Source organism: Aulostomus chinensis, chromosome 11 (genome assembly GCF_037954235.1).
Source record: "Aulostomus chinensis isolate RoL2024-O1b breed Wild chromosome 11, RoL_Achi_v1.0, whole genome shotgun sequence".
NCBI lineage: Eukaryota > Metazoa > Chordata > Actinopteri > Syngnathiformes > Aulostomidae > Aulostomus > Aulostomus chinensis.
The window spans coordinates 1709194-1729435 of NC_141330.1; the positions used below are offsets into that span (position 1 = coordinate 1709194).

A 20242-nucleotide genomic window follows, 5' to 3' on the forward strand; every position below is an offset into this window, starting at 1 on the left:
TGGTTTTTTTTTGTGCGTTCCTCTGAAAAAACCCCAATTTACAAAACAATGGTGGATACTGATGTGTCCATGCTTTCTCCAGTCCCCCTAAATGAGTGATTAATAACTCTTTCTGAACGTTATTCTATCATTTTTGTACAGCAAATAATACAGATATATCTCCAGGCAACACCTGGAAAATTAAGGTTGACGGAGAGGAAATCCCATTTGTGATTGGACCATTACAAGACACCTGTGGATAAAATGTTCCTGGGCCCAGCACATAACCTTGGAGGACTCCCAAAGAGACGGGTAAAGGTTCAGACAGCAGTCCCTCAGCCCTGACATCCTCATCATGGCTGGGAAAGTCATTTGAGAAGCTGGAGTAACAGCTCTGTGAGTACAGTGTCCTACAGTCAGGCTCCAGAGGAAAAATCATCCAAACAAATCAGTGAATTCATTTGTCTTTTCAGAGATCATAATATCTAAAAGGCCGGATTTAGTCAAGTTAAGCAGGAAACAGTTTTACTTTCTTTCCTGCTGCAACTTCTGGGTGCAATCAACTTTAAATGTGACCGATTACTGTAAATGCTTGCTTAGGCCCAGGACAGTGCAGAGGGAGCTGTAATTGGACTGGACGGGAACAGCCTGTAGGCTGATTTAGAGTGCAGTACAGGGAGTTTATTTTTGAATAGGATTACTTTTAATTTATTTTAATCAGAGTCCATCACTCCAAACATTTACAAAATCCACTGCAGGTTTTCAATAAGTGACTGCTACCTTCCCGTAGTGTTTTCTTCAGTATCCACATTGCTAAAATTGTTCAGAACATTTGCAACAATGGCACTTGGATATCGTATTGTGACACTTGCACAGAACAAAAACCAACTGTCATGTGTTGCCCCTCGGCAGTTGCATGTAAGCTGATGACAGGGTGAGCATGGCCTGAGGACAAACTCCTGGAAATTTAGGGCATTAACACAGAACAAAAGAAATTTCTTTGTTTTGCACACTGCCTTTGGTAGAGAGCTATGCTCCATAAAAGCCCTTAACAAATCACAGGGCCAATATACTGGATATATATCTAATATTTATTATAGTTCTTAGTTAATGCTAATTATATTGTCATGTTACTTGTTATAATGCAATACAAGTTGGATTTGGTGCCAAAACACCATCGGCACAGGTTGCTACTTTTAAATAAGGCAGGAAACTCATTTGAGAACATTTGAGTAAAACCAGTTACAGCTTCAACTGGCAAAGTAGCAATCGACCCAAATCTATGGTTCTCCATATATAGAACTTTTTGGGATGGCGGTACAAGGAAGAATTTAAGAAACCCACGATCGTTGCGCTCAAAAAATGTTCCTTCTCTTTTGCTGCAAAAAAAGGAAATGTGTCTTGGACTACAAGTAGGTAAATCCAGCAGGGACACTAGTCTGGGTAAGAGAGAGCTCGGGGTCTTGGGGTTGAGGTAACTCTTAGGAGACCAAACTGATTCAAAAATGTGAAAAATAATAATGAATCCATGCAAGGCTGAAATTCAATTCTGCTGGTCGAACACTTCACTTCTCCTGAATGGTTCTTTATACTGCCAACCATTGCCGTTTTTTTCTCCCCGTGTGCCTTACAGGCTTGTTCAACAGTGGTAGAGCCTAAAGAAACACTTTCAGTAGGTATATAGACTTCTTATGGTCGGGAGTGAGGGGAGCTGGTGCAAGGGTGCGTGGCTGTGTGATGGATTAAGTAAACAGAGGGCAGAGAATGTGGGGGTCAGGCAAGAATAGCAGACAGACAGACAGCGTCAGCAACCCTGCTTAAGAGCTGACTGACAGCTGGAAACAGAGACAAAGAGGAAGGGGGGTTGAACAAGAGATGGATGTTCACAACAAGAGAGGAAGGGTGAATAAAAAGAGGGGGAACATAAGGCGAAGAAGAGAGGAGAAGAAAGAGAGCTTTTGTCCAAAGCAACGTACAACACAAGCAAGAATTCAGACTTAAGGAAAAACCCATAGGAAGCGCAAAAGTGCTTCAGTTGTGATTTGGTCACAGGTACTGCCATCTAGTGGCAGAAGAAGTGTCCCCCCCCCCCCTCCCTTTTTTTTTTTTTTTGTGACAAACATACCACATCACCCAACCCAGTTAGTGCTACATAGTCACTAAGTGCTGGGTCTGGGACCCTCTGACTGATTCTACCCCAAAGAGGAGCAGAGTCAGGTTCAGTGCCTCGGTGCTCTCTGAACAATTGAGTCTTCAATTGTCTCTTAAAAGTAGAAAGGGACTCAGCAGAACGCACAGAGTTCGGTAGTTGGTTCCACCATTTGGGAACAACAGAAGAGAAGAGTCTGGCTAGAGATTTGGAGCAGCGCTGGGCTGGAAGCACCAGGCGTCTTTGGCATGCAGAGCGTAGTGGGCGAGAAGGAGAGTAGACCTGGATCAGGGATTCCAGGTAGGCTGGAGCCGTTCTTGTGATTGTTTTGTAAGCCAAGAGAAGTGCCTTGAATTTGATCCTGGCTGGACTGGAAGCCAGTGAAGAGAAACCAGCAGCGGGGTGACATGTGCCCTTTTGGGCTGGTTGAAGACCAGACGTGCTGCTGCATTCTGGATCATCTGCAGAGGCTTGAATGAGCCTGCAGGGAGGCCTGCCAGAAGAGAGTTGCAGTAGTCAATGCGTGAGATGACAAGAGCCTGAACCAGAATCTGTGTGGTCTGTTGGGTCAGGAAGGGTCTGATCTTCCTGATGTTGTAGAGGGCATAACGGCAAGACCGAGAAACTGAGGCCACATGAACCTTAAAGGTCAGCTGGTCATCAATCATGACACCCAGGTTTCTGGCTGAGTTTGTGGGCACAAGTAGGCTCGAGTCAAGTTGGACACTGACCTGAGGCTGAACAGATGGAAAAGCTGGAAAGAGCATAAGTTCAGTTCAGTCTAAGACCAGCATTCAGGCAGTCTCTCAGTTTGGTTTCTTAGGCAGAATGCTGGCACGCTCCTTAGACTTAGAGTCCTCTCACTCAAGAGCTTGTTCTGGTTGAAGGCTTTGCCCGCGTGCTTGGAGTCTCCTCCCCAGGTGAAGTACTCCTTCACCAGCGTCTTACACTCCTCAGTGTCAGGGTCCAGCCTACACCAGTCGTAGGACTCACAGTCCAATTGCCAGCCTTCAGAGCGTGAAAGCCAGATCTTGACCTGGGAAGACCCAGGTGCCGGAGATGCTGCTTTCACTGTTAGTGCCAGACAAAGGTGAAACTAGCAAAGGCGTTCCATCTTAGTTTGTCCAGGCGCTAGAAGATCAGGGATCTGAGATCAGGTTGCAGGTCCAGAAGGTCAGTGTGACCTCTTCAGGGTATTTGTACTGGCCATCCTAGACAGAATACCCCTAGTGAGTGTCTTCATTACATCACTTCCTCTCAAGCTTGTCCATGATGAATGCGCTCTTTGGCAGGTTCGCGAAGGGGTTTTTTGATTTTTGTCTCAGCAGTCAAAAGAGCCTGACACTCATCCATCTCCTCTGCTAGAGGCGTCTCTTCCTCAGCCTTGACCCGCTCTTTCCCTTCCCTTTCCCATATTGCCTAACAAAACCAATATACGTTGAGGTGCCACCAACCAGACCCTCCGGAACCACACACAAACCTTTTAGATTCACAACCAAAACTTTTTGATCCGAAAACAAAAAGGGTGTTCGACTCGCAAACCGAAGTGTTTCATTTACAAACAAAACTTTATCTCAAATTCATTTGACTTGCAATTTAAAAAGATGATTGCAGGGTGGAAAGTTTTGCTCACACCACCACCAACAGACCATAATTTCCACTCAATCCCAGATACGGTCATAGATGTGTCACCAGCAAACTACTGCAAAATAGAGAGGATGAGAGAAGGAAACAGGAGGCCAGCAAAGAATGCAAGAGATGTGAGAAAGCCTGAAAGGTGGAGGGGTAGAGCGTGTGAGGAGGGAAGGATGAAGAAGAGGAGAGGTAAACTTAGGGAAGATGGAAACAAAGGGAAAGAGTCTTGCAAGATGAGGATGATGAGTGAGGAGCGGGAGGAGGTGTTCTGGTTGACTGGAACTCAATGAGACGTTTCCTTGGATCCCACACAGATGCATTTCCTCTTTTTCCTTCTCTTCCTTCATCTCCCTTCCTCTCTTCTTGGCTCAGACAGTTGAATAAGGAGGAGACATTCTTCCTAAGATGTCTATTTGGATTTAAGGTTGGATAAAGAATTAGGAATGTATACATCTGCTGTCAGGAGAATTCCCTCTAAATCACAAAGATAAAAACCCCGCCTTGTTTTCAGACTCACAGCCGTACATACTTGGAATACTTCACTTTTCTTTCCCTCTTTACCTCCACTGGATGATCATTTCCTCCATGCAAACATGACAGATGACAAAGAGGCCATTTAGCGTCCCGCTGCATCTATTAACGCTGATTCCTGCAGCAGAGTGGAATATCTGTCTTCAGTGGGATCAGATGAGAGCAAGATTTGAGATCATTACTCATGACATGTCATGTCTTCACGAGTCACACTATTTCATTGTAACCAGAGTTCCACTTGGGACTATTTAACTCTCATTATCCAGATCAGAGAGGCTCGGAGCTGGTTTCTATTGGGGCTTTGGGTTTTATCCATCTGAGGGAGCTTTCAGACCAAATCAGGCACTGCAGCCGTGTGGTTTCTGTTGTCAGACTTTCTCTGTCTTTGACTTTAAGACCACAGTCCACACCTATTAACTAGTTTGGTTCGTGATGCCAGAGGTGAACCACAGGACGGTGTGACTGCAACCTGCTTCGAGAGGGCGCACCGCCGCCTGCCACTTCAGAGGTGGATGAATATCAGTGTTGGTGTTTACTGGGAATACAGCAGCAGACCAGTTAAATGATGTCAGTCAGCTTGACGACTGTGAGATTAACTGGGCTTCTTCACATGGCTAGTTTTTTGTGGCTCATACAGTATAACAAGAAACTGCAACTTATGGAGACACGTGTGTGTGTGTGTGTGTGTAAAGGATGTGAAGTTTTCACAGGCTGAAAATGCACTAAGTGGTAATGAGAGGTTCAGGGAATTGATTAGAATTATGGAAAAAAACACGCGTGTGCGCGTGCACACACACACACACACACATACACACAAACACACAGCGTCATGTGGGAGTCAGAGGCTGATGAGAGGGCAAAAGGTCAATCATTCACTAAGAGACCTACTGTGACCTTGTGTGTATTTGTGTGTGTATTTCTATTCAAAACGCACACAGCTTTAAAGCTGAAACCATAAACAGGTAGTGAACGGCCAGTGGACCCTGACAGGTGAGTGTTGAGAGGCTAAGAGTGTGTGTGATTGAGTGTGAGTGTGTGTGAATGTGTATCCCTTGGGGACCAGAAGTACTTAATGTATTTTAGACGTTCTCAGAGTGTGTGTTTAAGCGGGGCTGTGTTTACTGAGCGAGCTGCAGATGGATGGACAGACACGGACACGTAAATGGCCTCCTTCATGCGTGTGTGTGTTCATACCAGCTGCGGTGTGTCCTGCAACAGCGGCAGCAGCGTGGCCTCCAGGATGGCGGTCTGGTCAGGGGTCAGGCCCTGCCACAGCGACAGCGCCAGCACCAGCAGGTGTGTGGCGCTCCTCAGACGGACAAACGCCTCCTCCAGCAGCACCCGGTTCTCCTCTGCAGCTTCTGCAAGCGCCATCACCTGAAGGGGGGGTGATCAGTGAACGTCTCGCCTCATGGTTGTGTTATCACTCTCACACAACAACAGAAAAAAAAAAGCTGAGGATGTAGAGAGTGAGCGAGGGTACCAAACCCCTGGCTCTGCCTCTCAGGTGGAGCGGTTGAAGACTCGGGAGTCAGAACTGGTAAAGCACCGACAGCTCTGAGCAACAGCCAGAGCTCAGGCAGTACAGCTCAGACAGCTCTGCGTCTCTCACGTCCCTGCGATGGTGGACGTCCTCATTACCTGAACCATATTACTTCCTGGATGAGGAGGAATTTCCTCACACTCAGGTGAAGATGCGATTCCTGACTACAGGATCAAATACTACAAGTAATCATAGTCATCATGATCTTGCATGGGTATCCAGAAACCCACCATCGCAAGTTCTCAAAGCCGCTGCTCTAGAGACAAAGCACAAGCTGATGGTCACACAAACCTGAAAGTGTAGAGATGACCACCTCCACCCTTCTGCTGAAAAGTTGGTCTCTGAGTTCTCAGAGATCCCCTCAAGACCCCTCGCTGGTCAGTTACTTCATGAAATCCTTCACAAAAACATGGTATTTATCACTACAATGAAAAACTACAATAGAGCGTCGAGCGAATGATGAATCATCCTTAGGTTCTCTGAAGGTTTCACTCTTCTGACTGGAAGCAATTTCATTCTAAAACACCCCATTTATCCTGAATGATGCAGAGTTTCGACAGCACAACCTGTGTAAACAGTTTATGAGACGCGAGAAGTCTGCAGCTCCTTCATTACTGTCACAGTCAGGTGGCAGATTTCCTCTCATTTATGTTGGCCTGAATTCACCCAGAACAATTTCATCAGGAGACGTTTTTGTGTCACCGCAGGGTCCAATTCAACACTGTACACACAGCTGAAGTTCAGTGTGTGTCTTTGGTCCATGTTCTCTCATGACGCACTGCTAAGCTCTCTTTTCTAAAAAACCACCTTTAGTGCACAATCGACAGAACTTCCAGCGACACGAGCATCCAAAGGGCCTGTGCACACCCCTGCAGGACATTCCTTTGGTTCTCAGTGGAAAATTCGAACGTTTTGGACACTGTGTTTCAGGCCTGGTTAGATTTAGGAACAAATTCACTTGGATAAGGAGATCGTGGTTTTCATTGAAAAGAAACAAATAAATAAAAACTGCTGTAGATGTCCCAAGAAATCTGGAAGAATGTGATTTGATTATTTCATGGCTGGAGATGTCCAACATGTCCCTCCTGGCTGGAGCTCACGTAGGCGACAAATGAAGCTGCTCTCACGTCGTCTATCAAGGCTGTGTCCCTGAGGGACGCCACAACCCTTGTCTGCATGACTGATGATTTATCAGTTGTTGAGAATAATTATCATTCTGCTTCCAGCAGAGATTGAGAGGGCGGGTCGCTACGTCACTAACTCCTGAGGACCAAACCTTCCAGGGTTACCTTTAAAATACAAGAAAGCTTTTGTGTGATTTTTAAAGCTTTGTGATTTCTAATCATCTAAAAAAGCGCATTTTTCCTGAGAATAAATATCACAAAGCTAACAAAGAGCTTCCGTCCAAACAAGGCTGTGTCACATTTTCTCATGCATGAGTCTCAACTTTATAACCCGGCTGATATCTTGTATATGCAACACTTCTTTTTTAAGGGAAATTGCTTCTTACTCAGCATGTAAAATTGTATCTGAGAACCTCCCAGAGTCCCGATGACTCGCCCCTACAATCGCATGGTTTCCATTTTGAAACCGCAGTATTTTAGAGAACGATCACATTTTCCCAGCAACTGCAGGGATCTGAAGCAGGGCAAACACAAACTCAATCCTTCCTTTGAAATGAAGATGAAGAAAAGCAGCGCCACTTCTCCAAGCTTTTACTTAAGTACACAGCTCGACGGTGATGAACAGAGAGCGAGTGAATGCATGAACGAGGTGTGGCGAGACCAAGTGAACTCTGACCCCCAGACAGAGTTCAATCCCTCCATCATTACAACAACAGAGTAGAGAAGAGTGGAGCAGCCTGAACGAGTGATGACAGAGCAAGACTGATAGCAACGAGGACAACAAGAAAGGACAAGCTGGATGGAGAGGAGGGAAAGGAGAGATGAGGGAGGAGGAGAGATGGAGGAGCAGAGAGAGTAAAAGGAGGTGAAAGCAGATCTGCGACTAATGGACGAGTGTAAGTTCAGATAAATGGTTGATCTGCAGGCGTGAGCACCAACCAACGCCAGCAGTTTGTTTGACAAATGGATTCGGTGTTCGCCATCTGATACTGCAAAAACAGAGATGGAAGACTCTAGAGGGTGTGGGTGTGTGTGTGTGTGTGTGTGTGTGTGCCTGTGTGTGTTTCAGGCTCTAACTGCACGTGGCAAAGTAAGCAGTTTTGATATATGTAACACTAAACTACAAACAGAGTTCCATGAGAATGGGTAAGACTTGCCAAAACCTCTACTCACACCCCCCTTCACCCCCTCACTGTGTTTCTATGGTAACCCAGAGAAGTTCTCAGCACTCAGTGACAGTTAAGGTCATCTACAGGTGCCTTGTCACTCACAAGCCTTGGAGTTCAGACACGCGGATCGATCAGTGTGTGCTGCTCCCGTTCCTCCAGGTGACGTCTGCTCCGTCTGTCCTGTGCTGTACTGTGACACTTCAGAGTCGCCTTGTTTGGTTCTGTCTATGCTGGAGCAGTAAGGAGCTGGAGGAGTGAGCGAGACCTCGTCATGTCACTCCTGCATCAGCAACCCTGCTTGATGAGCTGACTCAGTGGTCGGCAACCTCGAACGCTCCAAGAGCCATTTGGACCCGGTTTCAACCGAAAAGACAACACTGGAAGCCGCGGCAAGCAATGTCCGGACTATAAGCCGCACCAGCGAAATTTAGGTAAAAAAAACAACAACAAATGAGTACATCTACAAGCCGCAGGTGTTTTAGTGTTTAATTACCACATGTAAGGGTTCGTGCACAGAGGGGATGGTCAGGAAAGAGATGCTGTTGGGGGAAGCTTCCGATTTGTTAACATTTCCTACAAACAAGTTGCATTTATGCTCAACAATAGTAGAAGGGAACCTGAACCTGCTGTGTAAACTGTCCTGTGTCACACGACACATCGCGTTTCAGACGCGCAAACTTTCACAGCATTCGAAACGTGTTGACTGCAGAAATAAACGCTCAGCTCTCGGACCATGAACGCAGCTGACAGCGCTCGACGAGGCTGTGCCTAAAATAGCAGGACTGCAACTGACCACTATTTTTTTTTTATTCGCCGTATCGCGGCTAAAATGCTCCCAAACTTAAGAAGTTTTGGTGCGCGTACCTGATGTTGACGCCGCCATTTCTCTACGTTACCGCGCAGAGAAGAGACGCTATTGCGCATGCGCGACACTCGGCAGAGATGATAATCTAGTGTGATGCCTCACTCTGTTGGAAAAACGCGTCTGGCGACAACAGTCGGCAATTGTCGACTGTTGCTATTATCGATTTTTGTCGACTAGTCGTTGCAGCCCTACTAATTAAGTGTTTATTAAAAGTGCCTGTAACACAGCAGTAGGCCTAACGGTGCAGTCACGTCTGTTTAAAATATAACCGGCCTACCAGAAACCGCCAGCCGCACCGTTGTATAAGCCGCAGCGTTCAAAGCAGGGGGGAAAAGTAGCGGTTTATAGTCCAGAAATTACGGTGTACATAATTTTATTTTAATATTTCGAGATCACAATAATCTTACAATTTACAACTACAACTAAACAAACAAAGAAAATACTTTGTTCAGATATTGCGCAGTTTTGGTGGCGCTGGGCTTCCGCGCCTGCCGGCTGCCTGCCGGCTGCCTGCCTGCCGGCTGCCTGCCTGCCGGCTGCCTGCCGGCTGCCTGCCTGCCGGCTGCCTGCCGGCTGCCTGCCGGCTGCCTGCCTGCCGGCTGCCTGCCGGCTGCCTGCCGGCTGCCTGCCGGCACATCCAGTGCCGTCAAACGTCTCTGAAGAAGGCGAGTGCTGATCACCGAAATTGCACAAGGTCTGAAGAAAGAAGTTAAAACTTTGACTTAATGAGAAGACATGATACACGTTTTTGAGACAAATAACATCCACTTCACTCGGACACTTAGAATTTATTTTCCCAGGCCACGCAGAGCCGCAACACAAGGATGAAAGAGCCGCATGCCGCTCCGGAGCCGCGGGTTGCCGACCCCTGAAACTGGACACTGGATAATAGATTGGAACTGAATTCAAGGTACCGAAACATGCAGAAATATGACGTGAAAGGTGCCCAACTGTGGTTCCGCCCAGCGTGGTTACATCATTCGCTCCCATCCGGGTCTACTGAGTGAAGTCATTCCATTTGCTCCCCCGAGCATCTCTCAGTTGATCCTGGAGTCGGCAGGAAGCCTGGTGAATCTCACAGATCCCAAAGGCTTCCTTGTATTTGCATCCATCTGTTAGACGTCAGAGAGAGCAGGAGGTGCACGAGCAGAACAAGCGGGCGCCATCAGACAGTCGGTGATGTGACCCCGAGCTCCTAACGCAGCACTGCGTGGCGGCTGCACAAGACATGTTGAAATTACGCCACAGAAACAACAACATGGTTGGTTCAATATTTCATTGGCTAATCATGGGCAATGTCATGTGACTGGCGGTGACTGCAGTTTTTAGAACGCACTAACGTCCGGATGGGCAGTGGGGTGCTGGTCGGTACCCACAACCCCTGGACCCGTACGCTGAGTCCTGTTCAGGTTTCCTATTAAGCTCCAGGACCATGTGTTCCCTCAGTAATGAGACATCATAAAACATTGTTTCCCAACAGTAAATCTAAATTCAAGAAGCTTGAACTGTGAACTTTGCGTCCACCATGAGAAAAAGATCCTAACTGACTTTTATTGGCATTGTTACTGTTGTGCAGGCACGCCATTTTACAGGTATTGTGCTGTTGAAAGGTCGTGGTCAGGTCACGCGGTTCTGTGGGTTAGGGGCTTCTCTGGCTGAGTGCTACTGAAAGCTACAAGACGTCGCTTCATCTTTCGCCTTCAGTCGAGTCAAGAAAAAAATTAATAAAAGGATAGATGTTGAAGATGTCTGCACAAGAAACGAAATATTCCCAGAATGCAACTGTTTAGTGGTAAAACTCAATTTGGTCCAGACAAAGACAGAAACACGACCTGGGACATAAAATCACCATCTTGATTTCCTTGTGTGCAAACTTTAATGTCCAACACACACAAATACAAATCCCCACACCACCCAAATCCCCCTCCCTTTCGGTCTCTGAAGTGAGTGTGTTTGTGTGTGTGTGTGTGTGTGTGTGTGTGTGTGTGTGTGTGTGAGAGAGAGAGAGAGAGCGAAAGAGAGAGCAAGAGAAAGAGAGAGAGAGAGAGAAAGTTAAATGTGTCTTTGTGTTCTCTCAGCTGGCATCAATCAGACTATGCGTGGAGTCGGGCTGCTGCCAACAATGGAGCCCTTCACTGGAACTGGAGCGTTTTATCAATACACACACACACACACACACACACACACACACACACGAGAAAGTGCCCGCTGGCCGACAGAGATGCACAGCAGGTACACGTCCACGAGAGCATGGACACACTCCCTCTTACATCAATGGGGGGCTTCATCCGACCTGCCCCAGACCTTTACCCTCACCTCTCCCTTCACAGGCCTGGTTCTGACCCTCAGGGTCTGTGCCCACCAGGGTTTCCCTGAGACCAGCGGGTCCTTTGAAGAGTTCCCTATGGGAGTGACGCACCAACAGCCCGACAAGGTGCTGAGCGTGTGGCCTTTTTTTCTTTTCCCTGATTGGCTGAGAGTTGAGAGACGCTAAGGCAGCTCGTGGCTCAGTGATGAACACCGCTGCCTCACAGCAGGCAGGTTGCGGGTTTGAGTCCCAGCTGCATTTTGCATAATCTTCCCATGTCTGTATGGGTGTGTGTGTGTGTGTGTGTGTGTGTGTCTCTGGTGACCCCCGCCATCACAGACCTGGTCCTATCAGCAGGTCTGCCAGAACTGCTCATGGCTGCCCTCCGCTCCTCAGGAGGGGGACGTGACAAGCAAGGCTTCCGAAACAAATCTGAAGGGAACTCTCGGCTCTCCCCCAGCCACCACCCCCCCGCCATCCCCCAGCCATCCCCCAAACCAGGACATTTCCTCACACTCAAAACCTCTTCAACCATCTGTCCCTTTCCCTGCGCGGTTCACCCTTTGCTGACTTATCGAGACGTTATTTGGTGTTTTTCCACTGAGGTTTTGGGCTCACTTGTGCTGTTCTGCCCTGTGTACACCACTGACGTCCCATCCCCACGCTGTGCATCAGGAGTCCACCAAACTGCATTCAAATCCTGGAACTCGGCCGGTTCTGTTCCTGCATTTCCTGTTTCTCACCTCAGATGTCTTCAGAACATTGTTGTTGGATGGAAATGAGATATTAGCCATCTTGAAGTTTGCGGACGATACCACCATCCTCAGTCTCATCTCTCACAATGATGAGAAAGCCTACAGAGAGGGGGTCAGTGCCCTGGAAACATGGTGCCAGGACAATAACCTCTCTCTCAACGTCTTCAAAACCAGGGAGATGCTCCTTGACTTCAGGAAACGTAAGGGGAGAGGTCACTCCCCCATTTTCATCGGGGTTTCAGAGGTGGAAAGGGTTGCCTCCTTCAAACTCCTTGGTGTGCACATCAGCGATGACCTCTCTTGGGCCACTCTCACCACTGCAGCTATTAAAAAAGCTAATTCAGGACTATACCTCCTGAGGAGGCTGAGGAGGTTTGGACTGAGCACCAATGCACTCTGCACCTTCTATAGAGTGCCCTGACTTGCTCCATCACCGCCTGGGACAGCAGCTGCTCTGCTGCGGACCGCAAGTCCCTTGGACTGGGGAAGACAGCAGAGCGCATCACTGGCTGTCACCCCCCCTCCCTGCAATCCATCTTGAACACACGCTGCCTCAGGAAAGCTCAGGAGATCATCAGAGATCCCACTCATCCCAGCCACAGACTCCTCTCTCTGCTGCCGTCTGGTAGACGCTTCCACAGCATCCGCACACGGACGACCAGATTCAGGAAGACTTTCTTCTCCACAGCCATCAGACGACGAAACCAGGAGCTCTTTTTGTTTGCACTGCACAGTCTGCACTCTCAGATATTGCACTCAATATCACTCACTCAAAATGTATGTACATACATACACATATACACATATATATGTATGTATGTACATACATATATATACACATATATATGTATGTACATACATATATATGTACGTACATATATATGTATGTATGTACATACGTACATATATATACACATATATGTATGTATGTACATACATATATATGTATATATGTACGTACATATATATGTATGTATGTACATATATATACACATATATATGTATGTACATACATATATATGTACGTACATATATATGTATATATGTACATACATATATATACACATATGTATGTATGTACATACATATATATACACATATATATGTATGTACATACGTACGTATGTACATACATACATATATATACACATATATGTATGTATGTACATACATATATACACATATATGTATGTATGTACATACATATATACACATATATGTATGTATGTACATACATATATATGTATATATGTACGTACATATATATGTATGTACATACGTACGTATGTACATACATACATATATATACACATATATGTATGTATGTACATACATATATATGTATATATGTACGTACATATGTATGTATGTATGTACATATATATACACATATATATGTATGTACATACATATGTATGTACATATATATACACATATATATGTATGTACATACATATATATGTATATATGTACGTACATATATGTATGTATGCACATACATATATATGTATGTGTATATATATGTACGTACATATGTATGTACATACATATATATGTATGTATGCACATACATATATATATGTGTATATACATGTACATACATACATACGTACATATGTGTATATATATATGTACATACATACATACATATGTGTATATATATGTACATATATGTATGTATGTACATACATACATATATGTGTATATATATGTACATACATATGTATGTATGTACATACATATGTATGTATGTATGTACATACATATGTATGTATGTATGTACATACATATGTATGTATGTACATACATATATATGTATGTACATACATATATATGTGTATATATATGTACATACATACATATGTGTATATATATGTACATACATACATATGTGTATATATATGTACATACATACATATGTGTATATATGTACATACGTACGTATGTATGTATGTACATATATATACATATGTATGTATGTACATATATATACATATGTATGTATGTACATATATATACATACATATATATACACATATATATACATATATACACATATATACACACACACATATATATACACACATATAAATACACATATATATACACATATATATGTGTATATATATGTGTATATATATACATATATATACACATATATATATATATACATATATACACATATATATACACACACACACATATACACATATATATACACACACACACACACACACACACATATATATATATATACATATATATATGTATATCCATATCCACCACCATTGTACATAATAACTGCTGTACATAACACCATGCTCCTCTTAGCTATTTATAAATCAGGACCTTACCTTATTTTATTTTTTCTATTTTATTCATAATTTCTTTTTCTTTCCTTTTCTCGTGCTACTTACTTGGAGTTGTCTGCCTGCCTTGTTCTAAGAATGTCATTGCACAAATGATGCTGTCAATATTGTGCATATGACAAAGAATCTTGAATCTTGAATATTCTGTCAAAACTTGGATCATCCCAGATCAGTGGCGGAATTAAATTCATGTATCAGAGCGTATAGTTCACCACATTAGCGACAGGCTGTATGTTCTGATTCAACATGAATGTGTACAAAGTTAATAAAAGAAAGTTTTCTCACTTTGTCTTCACAAAATGTTAATGAAGCAAATTTCCATTAAGTTTTTCCAATTTTCAAAACTGAAACCTTTACAGACTGGCCAGGAAACTTTTTTTTTTTTTCAAAATTCCATGACTTTTCCAGGATTTCCATGAATGTATGAAGTCCTACTCTACCCGTGTACTCATCCTGTACTCAACAAACCATAGAGAACAGCTGCTGATGAGAGTTACAAACCACACACGGAGACGCACAAACAAACACTCATGCTTGTATATTCATGCACAAATTCACTCAAGGTTTGTACCATAATAACGGGCATCCTTATTGTTGGAAAGGCATGACTGTGTACACACACACACACACACACACACACACACACACACACACACACACACACAAGCTGTGTCACAGTGGTTGAGATGAAGTAATTTTAGCTGGTGGATCACATGAGGTTTGGTGGCTACAATAAGCAACTTGTGAACGAACCAATCAGAAGGCAGCACAGGCTGAAAACTTGAGGGAGGGAAATGGGGGGGAATGCAACCTAATTACAGGACACAAGACATTTACAAAAGGCTTGAGGTTAGAGTTTGTTGCCGAATGTTCACATTTGTCTCTCATATGGTTCAAAATCCTGCAAACATGTCACGCTGCAGCGAATAAAGCGGTTTAATGACAGCGCTGTGGTCGGAGGCGAGCATCCCTGCAGCTTTGGTTCCTGACTCAGTGATTTGGCCCGTTTCTCCCAACCACACTGGATTGATTTGGCTAATTGATGGATGTCTTCCATACTGAAATCTCATAAGCCAGCCATATATATGCGCCACTAATACTCCTAATTTGAATCAGGAAGTACTTGTAGAAGGCGCACAAAGCCACCTGGATGATGTCATTTTTATGAGTAAATGTTTGAAACGCATTTCTAGAGAAGTCATTGAGCGTTTGGAAAATCTCCAGTCAACATGTCTGTCCTGTAAATATCTGGCTCTCGCAGGAAGCAGCAGCTTGATTGGCATTTTTGTGGCTATTCGACGACCCCAAGCACTGCGTTAAGCACAACACACGCCGGCGTTAGTTCACGCTGCCCATGTTCAAGCTCGTTCATCAACCTTCCCTCGTATTTACAATCAGCACATGGCTGAAGCGCAGGATGCTTCTCATGTTCCGTCGTTGTCCAGACATTCGCGCTGCATCGCCGTGCAGCAGAAGCAGCGAGGCACAGGCTCTTGCTGAGCTCTTGCTGAGCTTCAAACCCAGGAGTGTATTGCTCAAACTGGCTCGATCTTTGTCTCATTCCTCACAATTCATGCCGGGCCAGACTGCGGGAGGGCTCCAGCCCTGACTGATGGGACGGAGCATCGTCCGGGACCTTCTTCCCTCTACTCAGGTGAAGTCTTCCTGCAGCTGATTCTGCTCTGACGTCTGTGGCGTTTATTTGAGTGACAGTTTTGCCAATCAAAACTTTATTTGAACTCACATTACTCTGAGTAATGAGCTGGGCTCCCGGTTGTTACAGTCAATGATACGAAATATAAATATAAAACGTAGTGATGCTTGTCTCTGGGCGTTTCCATTCATACCTCAGGAACTTCGACGTGGTTGTTGGCGGAGCGATGTGCCGTCAGAGAACACTTTCATGGCAGCAGCTCAGATATCAGAGGAGACGTGAGAGAACGGCAGGCAGAAACACACGCAGGCTGCTGTCAGACGTGAGCGAGCGTTCGCAAAGGTCGACGTGACTGCAAGCGTAGAACGAACAGGAGTGATTCGCTGCCAGGGTTTTATCCTTAACTAAAAATGCGTGTGTGTGTGTGTGTGTGTGTGTGTGTGTGTGTGTGTGTGCGCGCGCGCGCGCGTGCTCTAAAGAGACAGATTAGATGTTTCCTGCTCTGTTAGCCACAGCAAGCAACATGGACGATCTCCAAGCCACACACACTCACACAAAAATACACGTATAAACACAATGTGCAGACTAAATAGGTGTACACAGAACAGAGAGAAAGAGAAGACCCGGTCAGACGATCCCCGCTCACGTCAAACTCGGTGCTCATGCAGAGAATTTAATTTGCATCAATTTTGCTTTTGTATTTCTCAAAATCTGTCTAGAAAAATCACAGCTGTTGGGGTTCACTGTTCGTATTTCTCCCTGCACAAGGCAGCAGGCTAGAAATCCCACACCAGCCATGTCATCAGGGGCCAGGAGTGAGGCACTGGGACAGTTGCACCACTTTCGAGCGGAACTTTTTAGGGGAGACTTATTTTTATCTGAACCCAACCAGGATCCGTCTCTAACCGTAGCAGAGTGGTTTTGGGCCTAAACCTAACCAGACCTTCACCAGCCTTAAAATGGCACTTTCCAGTCAGACAGAGAGGAATGTCGGCCATTTACACTGAACTTCTCAATGAAGAGTTTTGTGAAAGCGCACCGATAACTTGCTGGACATTTGTAGAACTGTGCCCAAAAAAATGAATGCATAGTTTTCAGAACCTACAAAAAATGTTTCCAAAAATTGAACTGAGGGGTGTGGAAGAACTTCAAGCCTTGAAGAGAAAAAAATGAGGTGAGTATGTGTCAGATGAGAGAGGCTGAAGAAGACGGAATAAGAGAAGTGAGAGCAGTAAAAGAAAACAGTGGAAAGGTTCATGATAAGTCAGTGCAACGTCCTCTGAAGTGATGGAAACGTGACTGTGTGAATGAGTGTGAGTGTTTCAGGCTCAGTGTTTCCGTACCTTAATTAAAGAACCAATTAGAATCTCCATTTAATGACGGCTGGAATCACACAGCCCATTTCCTCATGTAGAATGACTAATAGACACACACACACACGGATGTGGTTACATACATACTCTGGAGGTGTCGCACACACACATATATTCACTAACACACGATTAAATACTTAAACGGAGTTTCACCCAAAAATGAATGTGCTTTCACTACACAGGAACACATTTCCTCAATAAAGAAAACACTGTACCAGATTCTCTCCTCACACACACACACACACACACACGCGCACGCACACGCGCACGCACACGCACACACCTTCCAAGCTGCTGCAGGTGAGGCCTAGATGTCTTAATGTGTGTCTGGTTTAAGTTCCTCTCTGGTCTTGTAGAATTCTGAGTCTGCAGCCAAACAGCTGCGCACACACAGCGAAGCCCTCGAAGCACTGCAGGGAGAGGTTTCAGGGAGTTAAATCGATATTTCAAAAAGTGCAATTTACCTTTCAATGAGTCATCTTTCTAGATGTCTTGAACTCACTGAGATGTTTTTTGTCCCTCCTCACTTCCTGGTGAGTCCAGATTTACAAAACACACAAAATTTGGGTTCTGGAAGCTTCTGGAGTATGAAGACTTGTAAAAGGACTGTGTGTATATATGTGTACATACTGTATGTATAAATACACAAAATAAAACAGGAGCCAGAAGCTTTGCACAGCAGCCGACTGTGAGGATCTGGCAGACAAACGGAGTGATGGGCAGGGCTGATCGTCCGATAGGCAGAGAGAGACAGTAACCACTATTGTCTGTGGTCAAAACAAGCACACATGCACACAATACTGATAACACTGTCTGTCTACGCGCCTTCTGATAACATCAGAGTGGGAGGGATGAAGAAGTAAGACACGGAATGAGAACGGGATTAAGAAAGTAGAGGGAAGTTGGAGAGACACAGACTAGGAGGGAGAAGTTGTTTACTCGAGGCTGACTGGCGTGTGGCGCGAGAGACGAGGCGAGGATTAGCTGATAGGACCTGGCATCCCGGCCTGATCCAGGCTCCGATGGGTTATCATCTGATCTGGAAGGCAACGCAGTACAACCTCGTCTCCAGTATATTCAGTTTTGGACAGTTTTACCTGTTTTCTCGTGCCTGTGTGTTATCAGATTTACTTTTTTTGTTCTTTTTCTGTTCCTCCACATTGTCGTCTCCAGACGAACTGAACTTTCTCACTCTGGCGTTTTGGTCCAGCTCTAAATGAAGAGAGGCGGTTCACATTGGGTCCAAACCTCCGATTAAGATATTCTGGACAGAACGAATCCACATTTGGTGCCAGATAGTGACGATCCTCCATTAACGTTGTAATCGTCAGGATGAGAGTTTAACAACTCACTATTTGCACTTCCTTACATTTGTGGCTTTTTCTAGCATATTTTGTGTGTGCAGGTTAGGAATTACCACAGAGCTCATGTGACCTGCACTGTTCAGCGCGTCAGACAGGAGTCCATTCGATTTTTGAGCACATCTGTTTAACGTAGTGGAAAATGTCTTTCCCCCACTGAGTAGGACAGAGGTCTCGTACTGCTGTGATTGAAGGTTTGTTTGGGCCATTAAAAGATTTCAGATTGAAAAACAGAGCCCTGGCATCTTTAATTTTGGAAAATGTTGGGACTTCTGTACGATCTGGTTGGGCCAGAGGTGTAAAGCTGCCATGGACGTGTTGTGTCGAGTTTTATTGGAGATGTCGGAATTCAGAGAGAGAACAAGAATGCAGCAGGTTGAGGAAAAACTCGGCACAGATCAAAAACAGCTGATCCAAATGTTCAGATGTTCTCTAGCAGGAACTGCGATTGGATTCCAAGCTAATCCTTCACCAAGAATGATGGATGTTGCAGATCAAAAAATAGATGCTTCTACTCTTTCATTCACTTCAAAGCTGATCCAGATGAGTGTGAGTGTGAGCTAAATGCTTTCAATGTAAAAATACAAAAAGTGAGAAGGTGTCTGGCATTCCTTTGGCAGGAAAAATAAAGTCAAAGTCTTCTTTTTTCAATCACCTCTCCGATCATGGCTGTCAGAGATGCTTCAACAGGCTGTCGCTGAGGGGAGCGGACGCTTGCTCAAACATGGCGGTGTGATTTATGAGGCTGTCCCACTCTGTCAAAGAGCCGCTGAACTCTTGTGTTTTCACTGGGCCAGCAAGGCTGAGAGAGGGAGGCCTCCTGCTTTTCTTTGACACGCGTGTTCACACGGTCAGGAACAAAGAGCTTTATTCTCTGATGATAGGTCGTGTGTGAGAGACGCTGCCCCCCCCCCCCCACTCCCCCAGACTCCCTCCTTCCATCTATATGAATGTGTCTCTTTTGAGTAGTTGGACTCTCAAATATCAACAGATGAAAACACAAAAAAACTGCTGGGATGAAATGTACGTCGGTGCAAACAGGAAAACACACATGGGATTTGAAATCAACACGCGATCAAATGAACCCCCAATGTTTGAAACTGGAAAGGAAACAAGCTGATCAATGATGAAGTCATTCATTATTCAGCATCTATTACAATTCTGTGGGAGAATTCAAGTTTTTTTCAGGTTCGTATGATCTTAGCCTCACAGTACAAACTCATATTCAAAGGCAGATAAATTTACCTGAAACTAAAATGTCCCAGAGTTTGAGACACCAAATCAGAAGACCTGCCTTCCAGTGACCAGATGAGAGGAACGTTCCAGTGACCCAAAACAACGAAGCAATAGATCGCGGGGACACGGCCTCCATCCTCCAGGAACCGCGATGAGAGCAAAAGAGCAGTTACACAGGGAAACCCACAGAC

General features: G+C 44.9%; 1 protein-coding gene and 1 pseudogene across 3 annotated transcripts in view; both read right to left on the bottom strand.

Annotated features, from left to right (window-relative positions):
* The window catches only part of bbs9 (Bardet-Biedl syndrome 9), a 154521-nt gene that overhangs the window by 57067 nt on the left and 77212 nt on the right, over positions 1-20242 (bottom strand). For all 3 annotated transcript variants that reach the window (XM_086217639.1, XM_086217640.1, XM_086217638.1), the window contains one exon: positions 5489-5671. In XM_086217639.1, coding sequence (XP_086073765.1) covers positions 5489-5671 — 183 coding nt within the window. The remainder of the gene's footprint in view (positions 1-5488; positions 5672-20242) is intronic.
* On the bottom strand, positions 2910-3809 carry LOC147252810 (elongation factor 1-gamma pseudogene; annotated as a pseudogene).